This window comes from Triticum urartu, chromosome 5A (genome assembly GCF_056163025.1).
Source record: "Triticum urartu cultivar PI428250 chromosome 5A, HENAU_Tu73, whole genome shotgun sequence".
In the NCBI taxonomy this organism is placed as follows: domain Eukaryota; kingdom Viridiplantae; phylum Streptophyta; class Magnoliopsida; order Poales; family Poaceae; genus Triticum; species Triticum urartu.
Window position 1 is genome coordinate 394,901,796 of NC_141877.1, and position 21,063 is coordinate 394,922,858.

General features: G+C 49.0%; 3 protein-coding genes, 1 non-coding gene and 1 pseudogene across 4 annotated transcripts in view; 3 read left to right on the forward strand and 2 right to left on the reverse strand.

Moving 5' to 3' along the window:
- LOC147971555 (putative B3 domain-containing protein Os03g0621600) overlaps positions 1-8,563 on the reverse strand; it is a 118,856-nt gene extending 110,293 nt beyond the window's left edge. Inside the window, exons 1-2 of the mRNA XM_087524018.1 lie at positions 8,435-8,563; positions 8,103-8,269 (exon numbers count right to left, since the gene is read on the reverse strand). Of these exons, the coding sequence (XP_087380144.1) occupies positions 8,103-8,269; positions 8,435-8,563 (296 nt within the window). The remainder of the gene's footprint in view (positions 1-8,102; positions 8,270-8,434) is intronic.
- Positions 8,562-9,035, forward strand: LOC147971558 (uncharacterized; annotated as a pseudogene).
- Positions 9,036-11,271: 2,236 nt separating this feature from the next.
- LOC125509216 (uncharacterized) lies at positions 11,272-14,411 on the forward strand. Its single transcript, XM_048674129.2, has 3 exons — positions 11,272-11,727; positions 12,767-13,512; positions 13,698-14,411. The coding sequence occupies exons 1-3, from the start codon at positions 11,434-11,436 to the stop codon at positions 14,188-14,190; spliced, it is 1,533 nt and encodes a 510-aa protein (XP_048530086.2). The 5' UTR covers positions 11,272-11,433; the 3' UTR covers positions 14,191-14,411.
- Positions 14,412-14,540: 129 nt separating this feature from the next.
- On the forward strand, positions 14,541-14,613 carry TRNAK-CUU (transfer RNA lysine (anticodon CUU)). The gene has a single exon. It is a non-coding gene; the product is annotated as a tRNA-Lys (tRNA).
- A 3,245-nt stretch (positions 14,614-17,858) lies between these two features.
- On the reverse strand, positions 17,859-18,275 carry LOC147971559 (uncharacterized). The gene has a single exon (XM_087524020.1). The coding sequence runs from the start codon at positions 18,273-18,275 to the stop codon at positions 17,859-17,861; it is 417 nt and encodes a 138-aa protein (XP_087380146.1).
- Positions 18,276-21,063: the final 2,788 nt, after the last annotated feature.

The following is a 21,063-nucleotide window of genomic DNA, read 5'->3' on the forward strand; positions in this document are numbered from 1 at the left end:
ACGGTGGTGGTTTGTTTTAAATAAACTATGATCTCTCATGCTTCACTTAAATTATTTTGAGAGTCGTAATAGCATGGTAATTTGCTTAATAATAACTTGCTTGGTATTCAGGATTTGCGAAACTTTCTTTTGAGTGCGTGGAATACTAAGAAAAGTTGGATGATTGATAATTGTTTTGAGATATGGAGGTAGTAATATAAAAGTCATGCTAGTAGAGTAATTGTGAATTTGAGAAGTGCTTGAGTTAAAGTTTGCAAGTCCCGTAGCATGCACGTATGGTTAACATTATGCAACAAATTTGAAACATGAGGTGTTATTTGATTTTCCTCCTTATGAGTGGCGGTCGGGGACGAGCGATGGTCTTTTCCTACCAATCTATCCCCCTAGGAGCATGCGCGTAATACTTTGGTTTTTGATGACTTGTAGATTTTTTCAATAAGTATGTGAGTTCTTTAGGACTAATGTTGAGTCCATGGATTATACGCACTCTAAACCTTCCATCCTTGCTAGCCTTTTCGATACCGTGAATTGCCCTTTATCAAATTGAGAGTTGGCGCAAACTTCGCCGGTGCATCCAAACCCCGTGATATGATACGCTCTTTCACACATAAACCTCCTTATATCTTCCTCAAAACAGCCACCATACCTGCCTATTATGGCATTTCCATAGCCATTCCGAGATATATTGCCATGCAACTTTCCACCATCCAGTTTATCATGACACATTCATCATTGTCATATTGCTTAGCATGATCATGTAGTTGACATAGTATTTGTGGCAAAACCACCATTCATAATTTTTACTTGTCACTCTTGATTCATTGCATATCCTGGTACACCGCCGGAGGCATTCATATAGAGTCATACTTTGTTCTAGTATCGAGTTGTAATCATTGAGTTGTAAATAAATAGAAGTGTGATGATCATCATTCAATAGAGCATTGTCCCAAAAAAAGGCCAAAGAAAAAAAGAAGGCCCAAAAAAACAAAAAGGGGCAATGTTACTATCCTTTTTTCCACACTTGTGCTTCAAAGTAGCACCATGATATAGCAAGTCTCATATATTGTGCTTCAAAGTAGCACCATGTTCTTCATATAGAGAGTCTCTTGAGTTATCACTTTCATATACTAGTGGGAATTTTTCATTATAGAACTTGGCTTGTATATTCCAACAATGGGCCTCCTCAAGTGCCCTAGGTCTTCATGAGCAAGCAAGTTGGATGCACAACCACTTAGTTTCTTTTGTTGAGCTTTCATACATTTATAGCTCTAGTGCATCCGTTGCATGGCAATCCCTACTCCTCGCATTAACATCAATCGATGGGCATCTCCCTAGCCCATTGATTAGCCTCGTTGATGTGAGACTTTCTCCTTTTTGCCTTATCCACACAACCCCCATCATTATATTCTATTCCACCCATAGTGTTATATCCATGGCTCACGCTCATGTATTGCGTGAAAGTTTATGAGTTTGAAAGTATTAAGGCATGAAACAATTGCTTGGCTTGTCATCGGGGTTGTGCATGATGAGAGCATTCTTGTGTGACGAAAATGGAGCATGACTAAACTATATGATTTTGTAGGGATGAACTTTCTTTGGCCATGTTACTTTGAGAAAACATAATTGCTTTGTTAGTTTGCTTGAAGTGTTATTATTGTTTATGTCAATATGAACTTTTGTCTTGACTCTTTCTAATCTGAATATTCATACCACAATTAAGAAATTTTGCATTGAAATTATGCCAAGTAGCACTCCGCATCAAAAATTCTCTTTTTATCATTTACCTACTCGAGGACGAGCATGAATTAAGCTTGGGGATGCCTGATACGTCTCCAACGTATCTATAATTTTTGATTGCTCCATTCTATATTATCTACTGTTTTGGACTATATTGGGCTTTATTTTCCACTTTTATATTATTTTTGGGACTAACTATTAACCGGAGGCCCATCCCAGAATTGCTGTTTTTGCCTATTTCAGTGTTTCGAAGAAACAGAATATCAAACGGAGTCCAAACAGAAAAATCCTTTTTGGAACGTGATTTTCTTCTCGGATAAGACCCAGGAGACTTGGACCCTACTCCAAGAAGTACCGGAGGCGGTCACAAGGGTAGGGGCGCCCCCCCCTACAGGGCGCGCCCCCTGCCTCGTGGGCCCCTCGGTGCTCCACCGACGTACTCCTTCCTCCTATATATACCCACGTACCCCCAAACGATCAGAACAGGAGCCAAAAACCTAATTCCACCGCCGCAACTTTCTGTATCCACGAGATCCCATCTTGGGTCCTGTTCCGGAGCTCCGCCGGAGAGGGCCGTCATCACGGAGGGCTTCTACATCATCATAGCCCCTCCGATGAAGTGTGAGTAGTTTACCTCAGACCTTCGGGTCCATACTTAGTAGCTAGATGGCTTCTTCTCTCTCTTTGAATCTCAATACAAAGTTCTCCCCCTCTCTTGTGGAGATCTATTCGACGTAATCTTCTTTTTTGCAGTGTGTTTGTTGAGACCGATGAATTGTGGGTTTATGATCAAGTCTATCTATGGATAATATTTGAATCTTCTCTGAATTCTTTTATGTATGATTGGTTATCTTTGCAAGTCTCTTCGAATTATCCGTTTGGTTTGGCCAACTAGATTGGTAGTTCTTGCCATGGGAGAAGTGCTTAGCTTTGGGTTCGATCTTGCGGTGTTCTTTCCCAGTGACAGAAGGGGCAGCAAGACACGTATTGTATCGTTGCCATCGAGGATAACAAGATGGGGTTTATTTCATATTGCATGAATTTATCTTTCTACATCATGTCATCTTGCTTAAAGCGTTACTTTGTTTTTAACTTAATACTCTAGATGCATGCTGGATAGTGGTCGATGAGTGGAGTAATAGTAGTAGATGCAGAATCGTTTCGATCTACTTGTCACGGACGTGATGCCTATATACATGATCATGCCTAGATATTCTCATAACTATGCTCAATTCTGTCAATTGCTAAAGAGTAATTTGTTCACCCACCGTAGAAAACTTATGCTCTTGAGAGAAGCCACTAGTGAAACCTATGGCCCCCGGGTCTATTCTCATCATATCAATCTCCATCACTTTAATCTTGTTTTGTTTTTACTTTGCCTTTTACTTTTCACTTTGCATCTTTATATCAAAAATACCAAAAATATTATCTATCGGATCTCACTTCCATAAGTGACCGTGAAGGGCTTGACAACCCCTAATCGCGTTGGTTGCGTTGAGCTCTTTGTGTTGTGTAGGTACGAGGGACTTGCGAGTGGCCTCCTACTGGATTGATACCTTGGTTCTCAAAAACTGAGGGAAATACTTAAGCTACTCTGCTGCATCATCCTTTCCTCTTCGGGGAAAACCAATGCAAGCTCAAGAGGTAGCAGTAGGCCAGGAAGGGTTCGGTCCATGGAGCAATGACGGCCATGATTACATGGGCGGAAGGTGTCATTTCGGTGCCCGAACCCCCGATGATGTCAGAATTGCGTTCGGCACATGGGGGTATGATTGGCTCCGGACTAGTATTTCCACTCTCGTCCTGCCATACCACAGATGGCTTGAAGAGCCTTTCCACAAAGGTGTTGGGCGGGACGGGATCGCGTTTAGTTCCCATTCGAGCAAGGATGCCCGCTGCCTAATTACTGCCTCGAGCAACATGATGGAACTCGAGCCCCTTAAACCGAGCTGATATTTTATGTACGACGTTGCGGTATGCTGCCATCTTTGGATCTTTTGCATCGAATTCTCCATTTATTTGGGATATTGCGAGGTTCGAATCCCCACGCACCTCTAGGCGTTGTATGCCCATAGAGACAACCATTCGGAGACCATGTAGTAGTGCCTCGTATTCGGCCGCGATGTTGGAGTTCGTATACATTATTTGTAACATGTAGCGGACTGTGTTACCTATAGGGGATGTTAAGATGACACCAGACCCCAATCCGGCTAACATTTTGGAGTCGTTGAAGTACATTATCCAGTTGGAGTATGTGTTGTACTCTTTAGGGAGTTCGGCTTCCGTCCACTCGGCGACAAAGTCGGCCAACACCTGAGATTTAATAGCTCAGCATGGCTTGTATGTTATTTCAAATGGTAGGAGCTCGACGGCCCATTTGGCTATGCGGCCGGTGGCGTCCCGATTATTTATGATATCATTGAGTGGTACTTTGGATGCCACTATAATCGAACACTCTTGAAAGTAGTGTCATAGCTTTTGGGATGCCATGAAGACCGCATACGCTATCTTCTGATAGTGTGGGTATCGAGATTTGCATGGTGTAAGGACCACCGATACATAGTATACTGGTTTCTAGAGTGGGAATTTATGTCCCTCTTCCTCTCGTTCGACGATGAGTATGACGCTCACCACCTGGTGAGTCACAGATATGTAGAGCAACATAGGCTCGACCGCACTTGGTGCAGCAAGGATTGGGTTGCTTGCTAACAAAGTCTTTATTTATTCCAATCCGGCTGTAGCCGCATCCATCCATTCAAAATGGTCGGTGCGTCGGAGCAGTCGATAAAGTGGCAGCACCTTTTCTCCCAATCTGGAGATAAAGCGGCTTAAGGCTGCCACGCAACCAACCAGTTTTTGGACCTCCTTTAAGTCTGTTGGCGTTACCAATGGTGAAAGGGCTCGGATTTTGGCTTGGTTCGCTTCGATTCCTCTATTCAAAACAATGAATCCGAGTAGTTTTCCAGCTGGAACTCCGAAGACACATTTTTCCGGATTGAGCCGGATGTCATATGTTCAGAGGTTGTCAAAAGTGAGTCATAGATCGTCCACCAGTGATTCGGCGTGTTTAGTCTTGATGATCACGTCGTCCACATATGCCTCCACTGTTTTGCCAAATTGTTTTTCCAGACATGTTTGGATCATGCGTTGGTAAGTGGCGCCAGCGTTTTTGAGTCCGAAGGGCATAGTGTTGAAGCAAAAGGGGCCGTACGGGGTAATAAATGTCGTTGCGGCCTGGTCGGATTCCTTCATCTTGATCTGATGGTATCCGGAGTAGGCGTCGAGGAAACCCAATGAGTCGTGTCCTGCAGTTGCGTCAATGATTTGGTCGATGCGGGTTAGTGGGAAGGGGTCCTTAGGGAAGGCCTTGTTGAGGTCCTTGAAGTGGACACAAAGGCGCCAGGATTTGTCCTTCTCCAGCACCATGACCAGGTTGGCCATCCAATCCGGGTGCTTGATTTCTTTGATGAATTCGGCCTCAAGTAGTTTCACTAGCTCCTCCCCCATAGCTTGTCATTTGGGTTCGGAAAATCGCCGCAACATTTGCTTGACTAGTTTGAATCCCTTTATTATGTTGAGGCTATGTTCCGCCAGTCTGCGTGGGATTCCGGGCATGTCCGAAGGGTGCCAGGCAAAGATGTCCCAATTTTCACGCAGGAACGCTCGTAGGGCGGCATCGACCGTCGCATCCAATTGTGCTCCAATGGAGGCTGTCTTATTGGGATCCATTGGGTGTACTTGAAATTTGACTATTTCGTCAGCTGGCTTGACAGAGGTGGATTTGGGCCTCTTATCGAGGATTACGTCATCTTTGTCCACTGTGGAGCACAGAGCAGTTAATTCTTCAGCCGCGAGGGCCTCGGTTTGTGCCTCGAGGGCCAAGGATGCAGTTTTGTTTTTGGCGCGGAGTGTTATATCCGGATCACTGGTGATAGTGATAACTCCGTTGGGCCCTGGCATTTTGAGCTTCATGTACCTGTAATGGGGTATGGCTTGAAAGCGTGTGAAGGCGTCTCGCCCCAACAGGGCGTGATATCCGCTATTGAAAGGTGCCACGTGGAAGAGCAACTCTTCGGACCTGTAGTTCTCAGACGTGTCGAATACTACATCAAGTTTAATTTTCCCCGAGCATCGTGCTTCTCGACTGGGGATAATGCCTCGAAAGGTGGTACTGCTTTGCTTGATGCGACTCTTGTCCATTTGCATTTTGTTGAGCGTATCTTCATAGATGAGGTTCAGTCCGCTGCCGCCGTCCATGAGCACTTTGGTGAGTCGAAAGCCATCCACAATTGGGTTTAAGACCAAGGCGGCTGGTGCTCAGACTGATCAGGCCCTTGGTTCATCATCGGCGGTGAAAGTTATTGCCGTATCATTCCAAGGATTTATTGCGGCTACTTGGTTAACTTCGGCGAGATCGCGGATCGCCCGTTTGCGCCGATTTTTTGAAGAAAAGGTCTCGAAGACCATAAAGACATTGAGATCGTCATCCTCCGAAGAGTGCTTCTCTCGGGTAGTGTTGGTGAGGATGGCCTCACCGCTCTTAGCCACCTGCCGGAGTACCCAACATGCCCGAAGGCTATGCGTTGGTTCCGTGCTCGGCATCGTGTGTATCTGATAGGGCTTGTCGAGTAATTCGTTAAGGACGGTTCTATATCCCATGAAGGGCTTGTTTTTCTTGTAAATAGGCTGATGACCGGGTGCCCCGTAAGGGTGCATCCTTTTTGCCCGTCTGGTGGGCTGCTTAAAGGCAGGAGGTTCCCACTGGGCTGTCTGGGCTTTCTAGGCGCTTTCCATTGTGCAATACTTCTGTACTATGTGTGCCAAATCTGCAAAGTGCAGTATGCGGCGGCGGTTGAGGGCATTGAGAATTTCCTTGTCCGCATAGTTGCAGCAAAAAACTGAAACCGCGTCGCCGTCGCATCAATCTTTAATCTTGTTTTTAACAAGGAGGAACCTGGCCCAGAAGTGATGGACCATTTCCTGAGGTTGCTGTCGTACATACATTAGGTCACATATGTCTGGAGGACCTGAATTACTTGGGAAATATTGATTGTGGTGGGTGGGCGGGCTAAAATCTGCGTCCCGATCCACGATTGAGTCCAGAGCTCGAAGAGTCTCCGAGTTCACCTGTTCAAGATCGGGAAGGTCCTGAGGACTTTCGGGCTCAATGCCTGATCTTGTGTTCGGAGGACATACAGTCTCTTCCCGGGGATGGGTATCCAGCTCGCAGGGCTCGCAAATCCGAACATAGCTGGTTTTTAACTTGGGGGAAGAATCATTCTCGACTCATTCCTCAACGACCGCTACCAGATGGGTGACCGGCGGGGACTCGATTTCCCTCTGGTCGGGTTTAAGCCCAATCTGATCATAGTCTATTGCAACCCCCAGGGTGGCGATGCGATCTAGCATCTTGTTTAAGGACGAGACATCTGCCGGATCCATCTTTTCGGAGTGTTTGAGGCTGATGTGGAGATGATGTCTGGTGATTGTGGGAGCCGCCGTTGGCTTGACGGCCAAGCAGGCGCCCATGGTAAAACCGCCGAGCTGGAGGACCTGTCCTGGAGTTAGGGCCCCTCCAGAAGTGATATCGTCATTAATGACAAGGCGAGCCATCAATCCTTCTATCAACAACACAAAGGAACTCTCAATGAAAGCATCAATGTCGGTGTCAAAACCGGCCGATCTCGAGTAGGGGGTCCCGAATTGTGCATCTGAAGATCAAAGGTAACAAGGGACATAGGGAACACAATGTTTATCCAGGTTCGGGCCCTCTTAATGGAGGTAAAACCCTATGTCCTGCTTGATTGTATTTGATGAGTATAGAGGTTACAAGAGTCGATCTACCTCGAGATCGTAATGGCTAAACCCTAGATGTCTAGCCTATATGAATTCTGATGATCCCTACGAACTAAACCCTCCGGTATATATATACCGGAGGGGTACAGGGTCGGTTTACAAAGGAAGGAAACAGTACATCCGGACTCCAATCATGTCGTCCACGCATCCAAGTGTCCTTCCCGAACACAGGGAATGATCTTCCATTTTATCTTCACGGCCCATCAGCCCGGCCCACATCGAATAGGCCGGACACCTGAGGACCCCTGAATCCAGGTCTCCCTCACTAGGTGCTTCTCCGGCCCATTGGGTGTCTTCTGGTCGAAAAAAATCCACAAAAAGTTACGCTACATTTGGACTCCGTTTGATATTAATTTTTTGCGATGTAAAAAACAAGAAAAAACAACAACTGACACTTGGCACTATGTCAATAGGTTAGTACCAAAAAATGATATAAAATGATTGTAAAACATCCAAGAATGATAATATAATAGCATGGAACAACCAAAAATTATAGATACGTTGGAGACGTATCAGGGGGGTCCTCCATGCGCTCGTTGTCGCCAACCGTTGGCGTCTTCAGATCTTCCTCGGCGGTGGGCGGCAGCACCACCTTGGGCATTGGATGAACCGGCTCCTTGCCCTTCTTGTCAATGGACGGGAGCACCTCCGTGCCCATCTCATTGCTCTCCTCGATCTGCACACAATTCATGGAGTTAGGCACAACACATAGTTCATGGCTTATTGAAGAGCATGTAGTTAAAATGACATGACTGTCACTCTTCCTCCTCTCCATCGCGCCTAAGTTTACTCACCCTGACCACTACTACTTACCCACCCCCTCCGTTCTCTCACTATCAACCTTCCTCCTCTTCATCGCCATGAGCTCCAGCTCCAGCTCCAACGCCAACCCCTTCCCTTGGGGTATTGGCTGGAGGGCCTTCTTTCTCGGGTGGTCGGCTGGTGACCGCACCAAGTTCGAGAACATCATGGAGGTGTGCTCGAACTTCGGCTCCATGCCTGACATGTAGAAGGAATCTGATGTAATGCTCATGAGGGCCACTGCACAAGAGTTGAAGACGCTGATTCCTAACCCCGCGAAGGGCGCGATGGTAGTTGACATTATTTGATGGGCCATGAATCAGGCCGTCTCCAACGACGCTAAACAGAGGAAGAGGTGGTCCAAGTACAAGAACTACTGGGCTCCTAATGACCGTTGTGTCGCAGTGTACTGGGAGACGGCAATCGTGCCACCAGCGGTCATCGGTGGGGAGCCTAAGGAGGAGGAAGAACCGGTGCAGATGCCAATGAGGGCGCCGGAGCCAGGCCGTCGTACCTGGCAGATCAACCTCGACTCCGCCGAGGAGGACGACGACCCGCCGCCCCGCACAGCGATGGACAAGAAGATGAAGGCCAACCACTCGACCCACCGCTCCGCACCCCTCAACGGCCGCCGCGGTTAGCCAGTGTCTGTTGTGTACCCCCAATCCCCCTTCTACTCCATCTGCATCTACCTCTATTCCGGTCTTGCATGAACTGGTATGAACTAGTATGAACTGCCATGCTTATCTACCTCTATTCCCATTCCCCTCTCCGTCGTGGATCGAATCTACCGCCGTATCGAACGCGAAAAAGTAGTGCATGACGAACAAAAAAGTGCTTACCGTCATTGCCGTGGGGCAGGTGATGATCCGCTCGTCGATGATGGAGTTCGGTGGTCTTCTTGCTCTCCTTCGATCTGCCGCCGCTGTGAGAGTTGGGAGAGTAGGGAGAGTGGGGAAAGGGAGCGGTGAGGCTAATAACTGCCGACGTTTCAGGAAGCAACGCGACTTCTCGAGTGGCCGCGCGCGTGCAGCCGCCGCCGCCCACGTGCACCGCTCAGCCCTGGCTCTGAAGAAAATGCAGATTCGAGCGTTCCCAGGGAGCCAGGCCCAGAAGTGATTTAAACATCGTGCCATGCAGGCCCAACAGTGTATGCAGCCAACCAAACATCCCGTTTTCTTTCCGCACGGGTCTGATTAGGCCTCATGCAGGCAACCAAACACACCCATAACGAAACAGTCCAAGCGTGCGAAACAGTTTAGAAGCTATCCTAAGTGGGCCAACTTTCGAACCAGCCCACAGTAGAATGATGTAGGCGCCCGTTTCCGATTAGGACCTCGAAAATGCTCTTTAGAGCTCGGGCTCCATGGAGCCCGAGTTTGACTTGATTAAAATTCAAATTTTCACGTTTCAAAATTTTTTGAAAAAAATACACACATACTTAGAGACATAAAGCATATGTGTGTAAATTTTCAGGACAAAACACCTTAAAATGAGTGCTACACAAAAAGAACAAATCTGAGGCTTTTTAGTAGATGCACTATTCATCCTAAAAATCCATGAATTTGTCTTTTTGCACAGATCGCATTTTAGGATATTTCATCCTCAAATTTTACATACATACACATATCATCCTTGTTTACTTGTATGATTTTTTTTCAGATTTTTTTAAAACTGAAAAGTGTGAATTTTGAATTTTTCAAAAAATCCTGCCTTCATGGAGGCCGAGCTCCAAAACGCCCTACTCTTAGAGCATGTCTAGTAGAACCCTCAAACCCTCAAACCCTCACTAGCGTTTTAAGGGTCTAAAAATGGTCTTTTTGTGCATTTTTACGGGTTGAAAAACATGGGCAAAGATTAGAACCCTCAAACCCAACCCTTATAACGGAATATTCCCCATGAACGATGTTGTCGTTGCGGGCATACCGTCGAGCACCTCGTGCACGATGAGCGGAGGGCGGAGGGCGGAGGGCGGGGCGGGCACGGGCGGAGGGCAGTGATCGGGGGGTGGGACGCGGAGGCGGAGGGCGCGGGGGCGGGAGGCGAAGGGCACGGGCCGGAGGGCGGTGGCGGCGGGTTGAGGCGGAGGGCGCGGGCGCGGAGGGGTGCGGGAGGAGGAGAGGCCGGGGGCGGGAGGATGAGGCGGCGGGCGGGCGCGCGGGAGTAGAAGCCGTCGGGGCTGCGGGCAGCGCGGACGGCGGGACGAATGGTGACGACCGGGGGCGGGGCGAGCGCGGCCGCGACCGGGAGGAGGTGGAGGAGGCCGGCGTCTGGGGGCGGGGCAGGCGCGGGCGCGCGGGAGGTCGATGGGGCGGCCGGCGGCGGCTGGGGCGACTAACAGCGGCAGACGCGGGCGTGGGCGCGGGAGTTGGGAGAATTTTCCCCTCCCGCGTGAGGATAACCGTCAAATAAGGGTTGGGGTAGATTTTGCTCCTCAACCCTTACTTTTTAGGGTTGGAAAAGGGTTTGAGGTTTGGATCTTAAAAAACATTTAAGAGTTTAAGAGTTAAGGGGTTTTAGTCTACATGATTTTTTCTTATAAACTGTAAAAAAAAACAGTTATTTATATGGGTTTAAAGGTTTGAGAGCTCTGCTAGAGATGCTCTTAGAACCTCCCCTATCTCTGACCTGGTCACGGAAAGGATAATGTTAAAGCGGCGGCGGGACCCGCCGCGTCCACGCGTTGAATATTCCGGCTTCGCTCCGCCGTTCGCCGAGCTACGTGGAAGCGCAGCCGGCGATGTCCGGCCAGCCAACCCAAGCCATCGTCCTCCACAGTCAACTGATCTGACACATTGATACAGACCCGGATTCCCATCAAGCCCTTCAATTATAGACGAACGGTTGCGATCGCACGTCAGTCGCTCTCCATAACCACGGGAAAAGTCGTTCGAAAACGCGCCCGCGAAGGAGACGAGGCACCGCCCTCCTCGTTCTCGAGGAAAGCGCACCGCACCGCACCGCCGCACCGCTGGCAGGCGAAGGACCAAAAGAGGCCGCCGACGGAAGCTCGCGCGCGGGAGGGAGGGAGAAGGCGCTATGGCGGAGGCGGCCCCGGGTCGGACGCTGCTGCTGGTGAACCTGGCGGCCATCATGGAGCGCGCGGACGAGGCGCTCCTGCCGGCGGTGTACCGGGAGGTGGGCGCCGCGCTGCACGCCACGCCCATGGGGCTCGGCGCGCTCACCTTGTACCGCTCCTTCGTGCAGGCCGCGTGCTACCCGCTCGCCGCCTACGCCGCCGTGCGCTACAACCGCGCCCACGTCATCGCCGTGGGGGCCTTCCTCTGGGCCGCCGCCACCTTCCTCGTCGCCGTCTCCGGCACCTTCGCCCAGGTCCGTCCCGACCAAAGACCACCCAAATTCTTCTCGGCCTCGTGATATTGTCGATCCAATTTTGCGAACTGGGGCATGGATCATCTCGGGTATATGCTTAGGTTTATCCGCAGATCCCTTAATTATTTTCGTTGCGGCTCACGCTTTACAGCCAAAAGCTGGTGCACGCTTGCAATTTAAGTAAAAGGTGCGAAATCTGCAGCGAAGTTCATGTCGGCGTAACCGAAGCAAATCACGTGGACTAAGATTCTCATAGGAGTAGAATATTCGCATCTAAAATAAGATTCCCGAATGGCAGTCGACCTTTATCTGTAGTAATAACTATGGGAGTGCCTAGAACTCATTTAGATGAGATATAATTTGGTCTCATTCACCTTGAAAACAAAAACAGATACAACCCACGTCAGCACACACGCATCTTATAGCATCACATCCAGTGGCTATAAAAGGTGAATGAGACCAAATTATATCTCATCTAGATGAGTTCTAGCAAAACTGAATAACTATTGCTATTAATGTAAATAACCAAATACTTGCCCCAGACAGTTACGTTTGATTTCTGACTATTTTGAATTTTAATTTCGTAAATTTTAAGTACATGTCAAATATTTGAAACTTTAGTTCAAACTGTTTCTTCACTTGGAGTATTTTTTGTTCCGATCTCGTAAGATTTGAATATCAGGTGAATGGCATCCAATGTGCGAATTCAAATGTAAATGTTTTCTTGCGGGGATAAAAATCTGGCTTGGGATTGCTAGATACCCCATTTGTTCATTATTATAAGACGTTTTGGATATTTCAATGTGAACTACATACGGATTGAAATGAGTGAAAAAAATACACAGAAACGTGTCTATAATCTATATACATCCAATTCAGAAAAAAAGTTAGAACATCTTATAATAGTGAACGGAAGGAGTATTTAACTGCAGTCATTTGTGTGCAATGAGATTTATTTGCCAATAATAATGCTACGATGCTTCCTAAGCATGTTTTTTTATAGATGATAATAAAGGGTGAAACATGCTTCTGTGAGCAGGTAGCAGTAGCTAGGGGATTGAATGGCGTTGGTCTAGCACTCGTCAATCCTGCTATCCAATCTCTAGTGGCAGACTATACTGATCATAATACGCGGGGTTCTGCGTTTGGATGGCTTCAACTTACAGGCAACATAGGTTCAGTGATTGGAGGCTTGTTCTCTATCATGCTAGCATCAACCACAATCATGGGTATCGCCGGCTGGCGTATAGCATTTCACATTGTTGCTCTCATCAGTGTGATGGTCGGGGCGTTGGTCTATCTGTTTGCAGTGGACCCTCATTTCTGCAACAGCGAGAGTGACGAGCAGCTCGTGCGGAAGTCGGCGTGGGCAGAGATGAAGGGTTTGGTTGCAGAAGCTAAGGCTGTTGTGAAGATACCATCGTTTCAGATCATCGTGGCTCAGGGTGTCACAGGGTCATTCCCATGGTCGGCATTGTCGTTTGCCCCAATGTGGTTGGAGCTGATGGGCTTTACACACAACAAAACAGGACTTCTCATGGCAATATTTGCATTGGCAAGCTCACTTGGAGGGCTCTTTGGTGGAAAGATGGGGGATTATCTCTCTGTTCGTTACCCGGATTCTGGCAGGATAGTGCTGTCTCAAATAAGCTCGGGTTCTGCAGTCCCGCTTGCAGCTTTGTTGCTGCTTGCACTACCTGATGACTCATCTACTGGTGTCTTGCATGGACTTGTTATGTTTATCATGGGGCTAAGCATCTCCTGGAATGGCCCTGCTACTAACAGGTAAGTAACTTTTCATTGGCTGTTTGGGATTGTTATAGTTACACACACTATACAATTTCATCATTAGTACTTTTTTCTGATCCGTAATAAGGGGCTTAACGTATACTCCTATCTGCCGACCACAAACTGCTGATAAGCTATGAAATTCTGTATTTTGACAATAAATGTAAACTTTTCATGTGCAGCCCCATATTTGCAGAGATCGTTCCTGAGAGATCAAGGGCAAGTATCTACGCGCTGGACCGTTCCTTCGAGTCTGTCCTAGCCTCATTTGCTCCACCAGTTGTCGGCTTATTAGCCGAGCATGCATACGGCTACAACCCTATCTCATATGGGTCTGGAGTGAGCAGTGTTGTGAGCGACAGGTCAAATGCCGCAGCTCTAGCGAAAGCTCTTTACATGGCGATTGCCATCCCGATGCTGCTGTGCTGCTTCATCTACTCGCTGTTGTACCGGACATACCCACGCGACAGGGAGAGGGCAAGAATGCACTCTCTTATCACATCGGAGTTGCAGCATATCGAGCTGGAAAGGTGTCATGGAGTAGGAGATTTCTACGCGGGAAGGGAGGATGCCACTGTGATCGATATCGAGTATGGTGAGGAAGAGCTTGATGCTGATGACGATGAGAAAGCGTTGATGCATCACCAAGTTGAACACAGTGGTAGTCTCAGGTGATTAGAGCGTGATATGTACAGGAAGTTGTGGAGAGTTCAGGATTATGCTTTGCATAGGCGAGAAGAGAGATTGCATATTTTCAGGGGATCAGTTTGCCCGGGTGTTGTTTGCAGGTTGCAGCGATACTGGAATAGATTTCCCTTTAGTTCTTAGTTTGTTGATAGTATAAAAATATTGGTTTACGCAGGACTGGTAAGCAGTAATAAGAAGTGTTTGTAGAAGTAGTAACTTTTGGGGGTAGACATGCAGGAGCACAATTACCAGTTCAAGCTTTATCTTGCTGAAAGTACATGAGAAATGCGACGCAGTATATAGGATTATATACACAAAACTTCACTAAGACACAACAAGCCCGTCTAGCTCAGTTGGTAGAGCGCAAGGCTCTTAACCTTGTGGTCGTGGGTTCGAGCCCCACGGTGGGCGGTTAACAGTTTTTTACTTCCCTTCCCCATTTTTTGTATTATCATCAACATATTATGTTTTCCATTTCATTTCTCCCTCCCCATTTTTTGTATTATCATCAGCGCTCCCTCGCTCCACACTAGACGCCACTGTCAGGCTGTGCTCGTGTGGCTGACGATTGTAGCGGGTTTGGGGAGCATCCTCGGTGCCCTCTATTTTGGTGGCGACGTAAGTGGGGTTTGGAGAGCATCCTCGGTGCCCTCTATTTTGGTGGCGACGTAAGTGGGGTTTGGAGAGCATCCTCGACACCCTCTATTTCTTCCTCCCCATTTTTTGTATCATCATCAGAGCTCCCTTGCTCGACAGTAGATGCTGGTGCCCGTGTGACTGACAGATTGCGGTGGGGCTTGGGGAGCATCCTCGGCGCTCTTTATTGCGGTGTCGGCGTCAGCAGGGTTTGGAGGCTATGGATCCGGTTCTCGTGTCCAAAGTCCCATTGCTTGTTAGTTCATGTTGATGTGAGGCGTTTTGGCAGAGTTAGAGGTGTTGCGATGGAGCTAGTGGCGACACACGGTGTATAGTCTGCGGCTAGGGCATGCTCAAATTGCTCACGTCTAACACTAGCACGCACTTGCGATGAAGGTGTGTGTGTGGCTACCAGAGCATCCCTAATGTTGGATTTGGCGGGACATGTGACATTTGTCTCTTACCAATTTGTTCTGTGATAGTCCATGGCTCTACGAGCGGCTCCTGGTGCCTGCGATGCCTGCTTTGTGTGGATATGGTTCTCAGTCGCATGACATTGCCAACATTAGGATCGTCCATGTTGACATCATCTTCGTTGGTTGCAGTATATGCGGACTTCATTTGGGGATGCTTCCCTGAGTGTCAGGTTTCAAACTCCGGTGTAAAAAATAGGTCTGGCCTCTAATGGTCATGTTTCGCCCCCCAAAGGCACATAACCATTACCAGTTATAACCATTAGCTTCGGTTATCCTTCTCAGATACAGAGCACGAAAAAGTATCTAAAACAACTCCTGGCCCTACTCCTCACCCACTATCTGTACTGCACCGGATCAGATAATGGTAAGCCATCAGCGGGACAAAAGTTTTAACGTAAATTATTTCTTTGTGATGGCATTGCATGGGGGTTATTCGGACTTGATCTTAATGATGAAAACACATAACTTCAAAATTTTACTTGATGGCAGCTCAATTTTTTTTTACTTGATGGACTTGACAATGGTAACACCATCATGTTGTTTCCTCTTTAAAGGCGTTGTTTTTAGAAAACCATTCTCGTTGTCCTTGGTTGATTAGCGAGAATCGGTATGGCAGCTAGGCGTGAAGGCGTTGTTTTTGAAAAACCATTCTCGTTGTCCTTGGTTGATTAGTGAGGATCGATATGGCTGCAGGGCATGCATCATCATTGCTTTTTTCTTAGGCTGGTCATAGTGGGGTAACTTAGCTAGTAACTTAACACATCCCAAGGCAATTTTGCTTATGTGCAAGTATTTAATGAGGAAAGAGGTGTTTGGAGTAACATAAACATAGCGCTTCCCGAGGTAAAATGAGTCTATATGCTAATAAATGAAGCGATCTATGACACCACTACTATGATACTTTACACTATGAAGGTAGTAACTTAGACTAGTGTCATATGCATGACACTAGTATAAGAGGGTGTTTGTTTTCAGGGACTTATTGGTCTAGGGACTTAAATAAGTCCCTATAAGTCCCATCTAAACCAAACATGAGGGACTTATAGGGACTTAAAGTGGGCATTTGGGACTTATGAAATAAGACTCTCAAGGAGGGACTTATAGGGACTTATAGTTGTAATATGGTCTTATAGAGAGTTATAAGTCCCAGGAACCAAACATGTAGGGACTTTTTAGGGACTTGAGACTTATAAGTTAGGACTAAAAAAAGTCCTAGGACTTATGAACCAAACATGGCCTAAGTTACTCCCCACTATGACCAGCCTTATAATGATTTGGCCGAGTGTGTCCTTGAATTGAATAGCTCGCAATAACCGGTTGTTCAAAAGCAAATAAGAAAAAGGTTTCCCCCGCTTTATATATAAATCGACCATCACCGAACAAGCCGATACAAACACACCCCACACACGAATACAACACACACACAATGCTAGATACAAAGACGTTGAAAACAGCAACACCACCCCAAACCACTCCAAGTAAACACCGGATGAAACACTAAGCACTACTATAAAGACGTCGGGGCCCTCAACCGTGGATGAACCACCGCGATGAGGAGAAGTCGTGCATGACGAACAATGGGCTCCAAGGCGGTGCCTTCAGGAAGGGAATGACACTGGAGTGCCGCCACCACCCAATCCAAGGATTAGGCCAACTCCACCGCGCGACCCCAAACGGACGTCCGGTTTGGCCGGATTTTGTCCCTTTCGGGCGGCAACGCGGTCGCCCATGTCCGTGTTTGTCCGTCGGGTCATGGGTGCGCCCAGCGCGCGGCTGCACCCCAAATCATGTCCGTGGTGGACGTGATTAAAAAACAAAAAACTTAAATAAAATGCCTAAAAAAGTAAATAAACACACTTAAAAAAACTTGAAACATATATAAAGGTCACGGCCACAAAATGGCCCAGTTTCACGCCGCACTTAAACGACCCAGATTCATAATTAATATAAAAACAAAATAAAAAAAGCTGCCCGCACGCTGCTGCCGCGCCCGTCCATGCCCTGGCTGTCGCCGTCGCCATCTTCAATGGCAGTCGGTGTCGTCGTCGTCGTTGCACGGGGGCGGTGGGCTGGAAGGTGGCCGGTGCCTGCACCACCTCCTCCCGAGGCGAGGCATCGCGCTCCGGCGACCGCGGCGGCGTGGGGCACCAGTTGCCTCCCACGGCGGCCGCCATCTGCTCCGCCGTGCACGACCAGGTCCACCCCTGGTCCACTAGGCCCGGGTGGAAGGCGGCCACCGGCGGCTCCTCAGTCACCTCCTCCTCGGGGATGGCGACGTCGCCGGCCGCAGAGAGGGCCATCGTCTCCTCGAGGCCCCTCCATTGGCGCTCATCATGCGTGTACATGGAGTCGTCCATGACACGCGCCATGATCCGAGCCTCCTCCTCCGCTGTCATGCGAGGAGGTGGCGATGGGGAAGGCGACGGCGTGGGCGTCAGGCCGCGCACCCACGTACGCCCCGCGCACCTCCCGACGTGGCCGCCGTGGCCCTGACACCGTGCCGGCGAAGTACGACGCGCGTCGCACGTCGTGCTCGTCCTAGAGTCAAGTGTCCCACAGGACGGAGTCGGGGGCGTACCTCTCGTCGTCGAATAGGTCGTCGGGGAGGAGGCGGCGGCGGCGCTCGATCTCATCGCGCCTGGCACGGCCGCTCGCTGGCACCGGCGGGACGGGGACCCAGTCCGCGGAGAGGTGCCAGTTGTTGGGGAGGTGCACGTCGCTCCACGGGACCGGCGTCCTCGTCTCCCAGTACCGCCAGCACACATCAACGGCCAGGTACTGCCGGTCGCGCTCACCGGCGGCCCTAGGCGCGATAGTGAAGGGGGCAAGCGCAGGGGCTCGAATGGAGGAGCGCGGAGGTGATGCGAGCCCCTCCTTCTTGACGGAGCCGCGGCGGCATCCCGAGGAGGAGCCGGCCTCGCGGTCGTGCTTCCCCTTGCGGTCGTGCTTCCAAAAGCCCATGGCTGCGGCCGGCCGGCGAGGTCGACGACGGGGAGCGGCTAGGGTTTCGAGGGTGTAGGGTTTCGAGGGGGCAGAGAGGGGCCGGAGTGGGAACTGTGGACGACGACCGGTCCACGGCTTCCCATTTAAGAAAGACGGCGACCCTTCGCAGTGCGGATGACAGGTGGGGCCACCCGCCCGTGCACATTTATGTTCGCGGGTGGGAGGTAGGTGGCCGCCTGCCATGCGGCCCCGACGCGGACGTTCGAAGAGTCCGTTCGCTGTCCGCCGCGACCCAAACCCCGCGCAAGTTTGCGCTCGAAATGGGTCAGCCCGGACACAAAACAGACCAGATGGGTCCGGGCCGTCGCGCGCTGGGCCGCCTCGTTTGTTCGTTTTACCCCAAACGGACAGGGCCGGACAAAATGGGGTCGCGCGGTGGAGTTGGCCTTAGTGTTTCACCTGGAGCACCACCGCGACAAGTGAGATACCGCGACAACGCCTTCAAGAAGGGGACGACGCAAGAACGCCGCCGCCGTCAGCCTGACAAGTCAGAGCGGGTTTTCACCCCGACCAACACTCACCGTCACCAAATTGAGGTACGAACTACCGCACCACCGCCATTGAACGACATGTTGGGTAACGTAGTAATTTCAAAAAAATTCCTACGCACACGCAAGATCATGGTGATGCATAGCAACGAGAGGGGAGAGTGTTGTCTACGTACCCTCGTAGACCGGAAGCGGAAGCGTTAGCACAACGCGGTTGATGTAGTCGTACGTCTTCACGGCCCGACCGATCAAGCACCGAAACTATGGCACCTTCGAGTTCTAGCACACGTTCAGCTCGATGACGATCCCCGGACTCTGATCCAGCAAAGTGTCGGGGAAGAGTTCCGTCAGCACGACGGCGTGGTGACGATCTTGATGTTCTACCATCGCAGGGCTTCACCTAAGCACCACTACAATATTATCGAGGATTATGGTGGAGGGGGGCACCGCACACGGCTAAGAGAACGAGCACGAAGATCAACTTGTGTGTCTAGAGGTGCCCCCTGCCCCTGTATATAAAGGAGCAAGGGGGAGAGGCCGGCCGGCCCTTGGGGCGCGCCAAGGAGGGGGGGAGTCCTCCTCCTAGTAGGAGTAGGACTCCCCTTTCCTAGTCCAACTAGGAAGAGAGAAGGGGGAAGGAAAGAGAGGGAGAGGGAGAGGGAAAGAGGGGCCGCGCACCCCTCCCCTAGTCCAATTCGGACTCCCCATGGGAGGGGACGCGCCACCTCCTGGGCTGCTGCCCTCTCTCTCCCCTCAGGCCCACTAAGGCCCAATACTTCCCCGGGGGGTTCCGGTAACCCTTCCAACACTCCGGTTTTCTCCGAAATCACCCGAAACACTTCCGGTGTCCGAATATAGCCGTCCAATATATCGATCTTTATGTCTCGACCATTTCGAGACTCCTCGTCATGTCTGTGATCATATCCGGGACTCCGAACAACATTCGGTACATCAAAATATATAAACTCATAATGAAACTATCATCGTAACGTTAAGCGTGCGGACCCTACGGGTTCAAGAATAATGTAGACATGACCGAGACACGTCTCCGATCAATAACCAATAGCGGAACCTGGATGCTCATATTGGCTCCTACATATTCTACAAAGATCTTTTATCGGTCAGACCGCATAACAACATACGTTGTTCCCTTTGTCATCGGTATGTTACTTGCCCGAGATTTGATCGTCGGTATCTCAATACCTAGTTCAATCTCGTTACCGGCAAGTCTCTTTACTCGTTCCGTAATACATCATCCCGCAGCTAACTTATTAGTTGCAATGCTTGCAAGGCTTATGTGATGTGCATTACCGATAGGGCCCAGAGATACCTCTCCGACAATCGGAGTGACAAATCCTAATCTCGAAATACGCCAACCCAACAAGTACCTTCGGAGACACCTGTAGAGCACCTTTATAATCACCCAGTTACGTTGTGACGTTTGGTAGCACATAAAGTGTTCCTCTGGTAAACGGGAGTTGCATAATCTCATAGTCATAGGAACATGTATAAGTCATGAAGAAAGCAATAGCAACAAACTAAACGAGCAAGTGCTAAGCTAACGAAATGGGCCAAGTCAATCACATCATTCTCCTAATGATGTGATCCCGTTAATCAAATGACAACTCATGTCTATGGCTAGGAAACTTAACCATCTTCGATCAACGAGCTAGTCAAGTAGAGGCATACTAGTGACACTATGTTTGTCTATGTATTCACACATGTATTATGTTTCCGGTTAATACAATTCTAGCATGAATAATAAACATTTATCATGATATAAGGAAATAAATAATAACTTTATTATTGCCTCTTTGGCATATTTCCTTCAGTCTCCCACTTGCACTAGAGTCAATAATCTAGATTACATAGTAATGATTAGTAATGATTCTAACACCCATAGAGCCTTGGTGCTGATCATGTTTTGCTCGTGGAAGAGGCTTAGTCAGCGGGTCTGCAACATTTAGATCCGTATGTATCTTGCAAATTTCTATGTCTCCCACTTGGACTAAATCCCGAATGGAATTGAAGCGTCTCTTGATGTGCTTGGTTCTCTTGTGAAATCTGGATTCCTTTGCCAAGGCAATTGCACCAGTATTGTCACAAAAGATTTTCATTGGACCCGATGCACTAGGTATGACACCTAGATCGGATATGAACTCCTTCATCCAGACTCCTTCATTTGCTGCTTCCGAAGCAGCTATGTACTCTGCTTCACATGTAGATCCCACCACGACGCTTTGTTTTGAACTGCACCA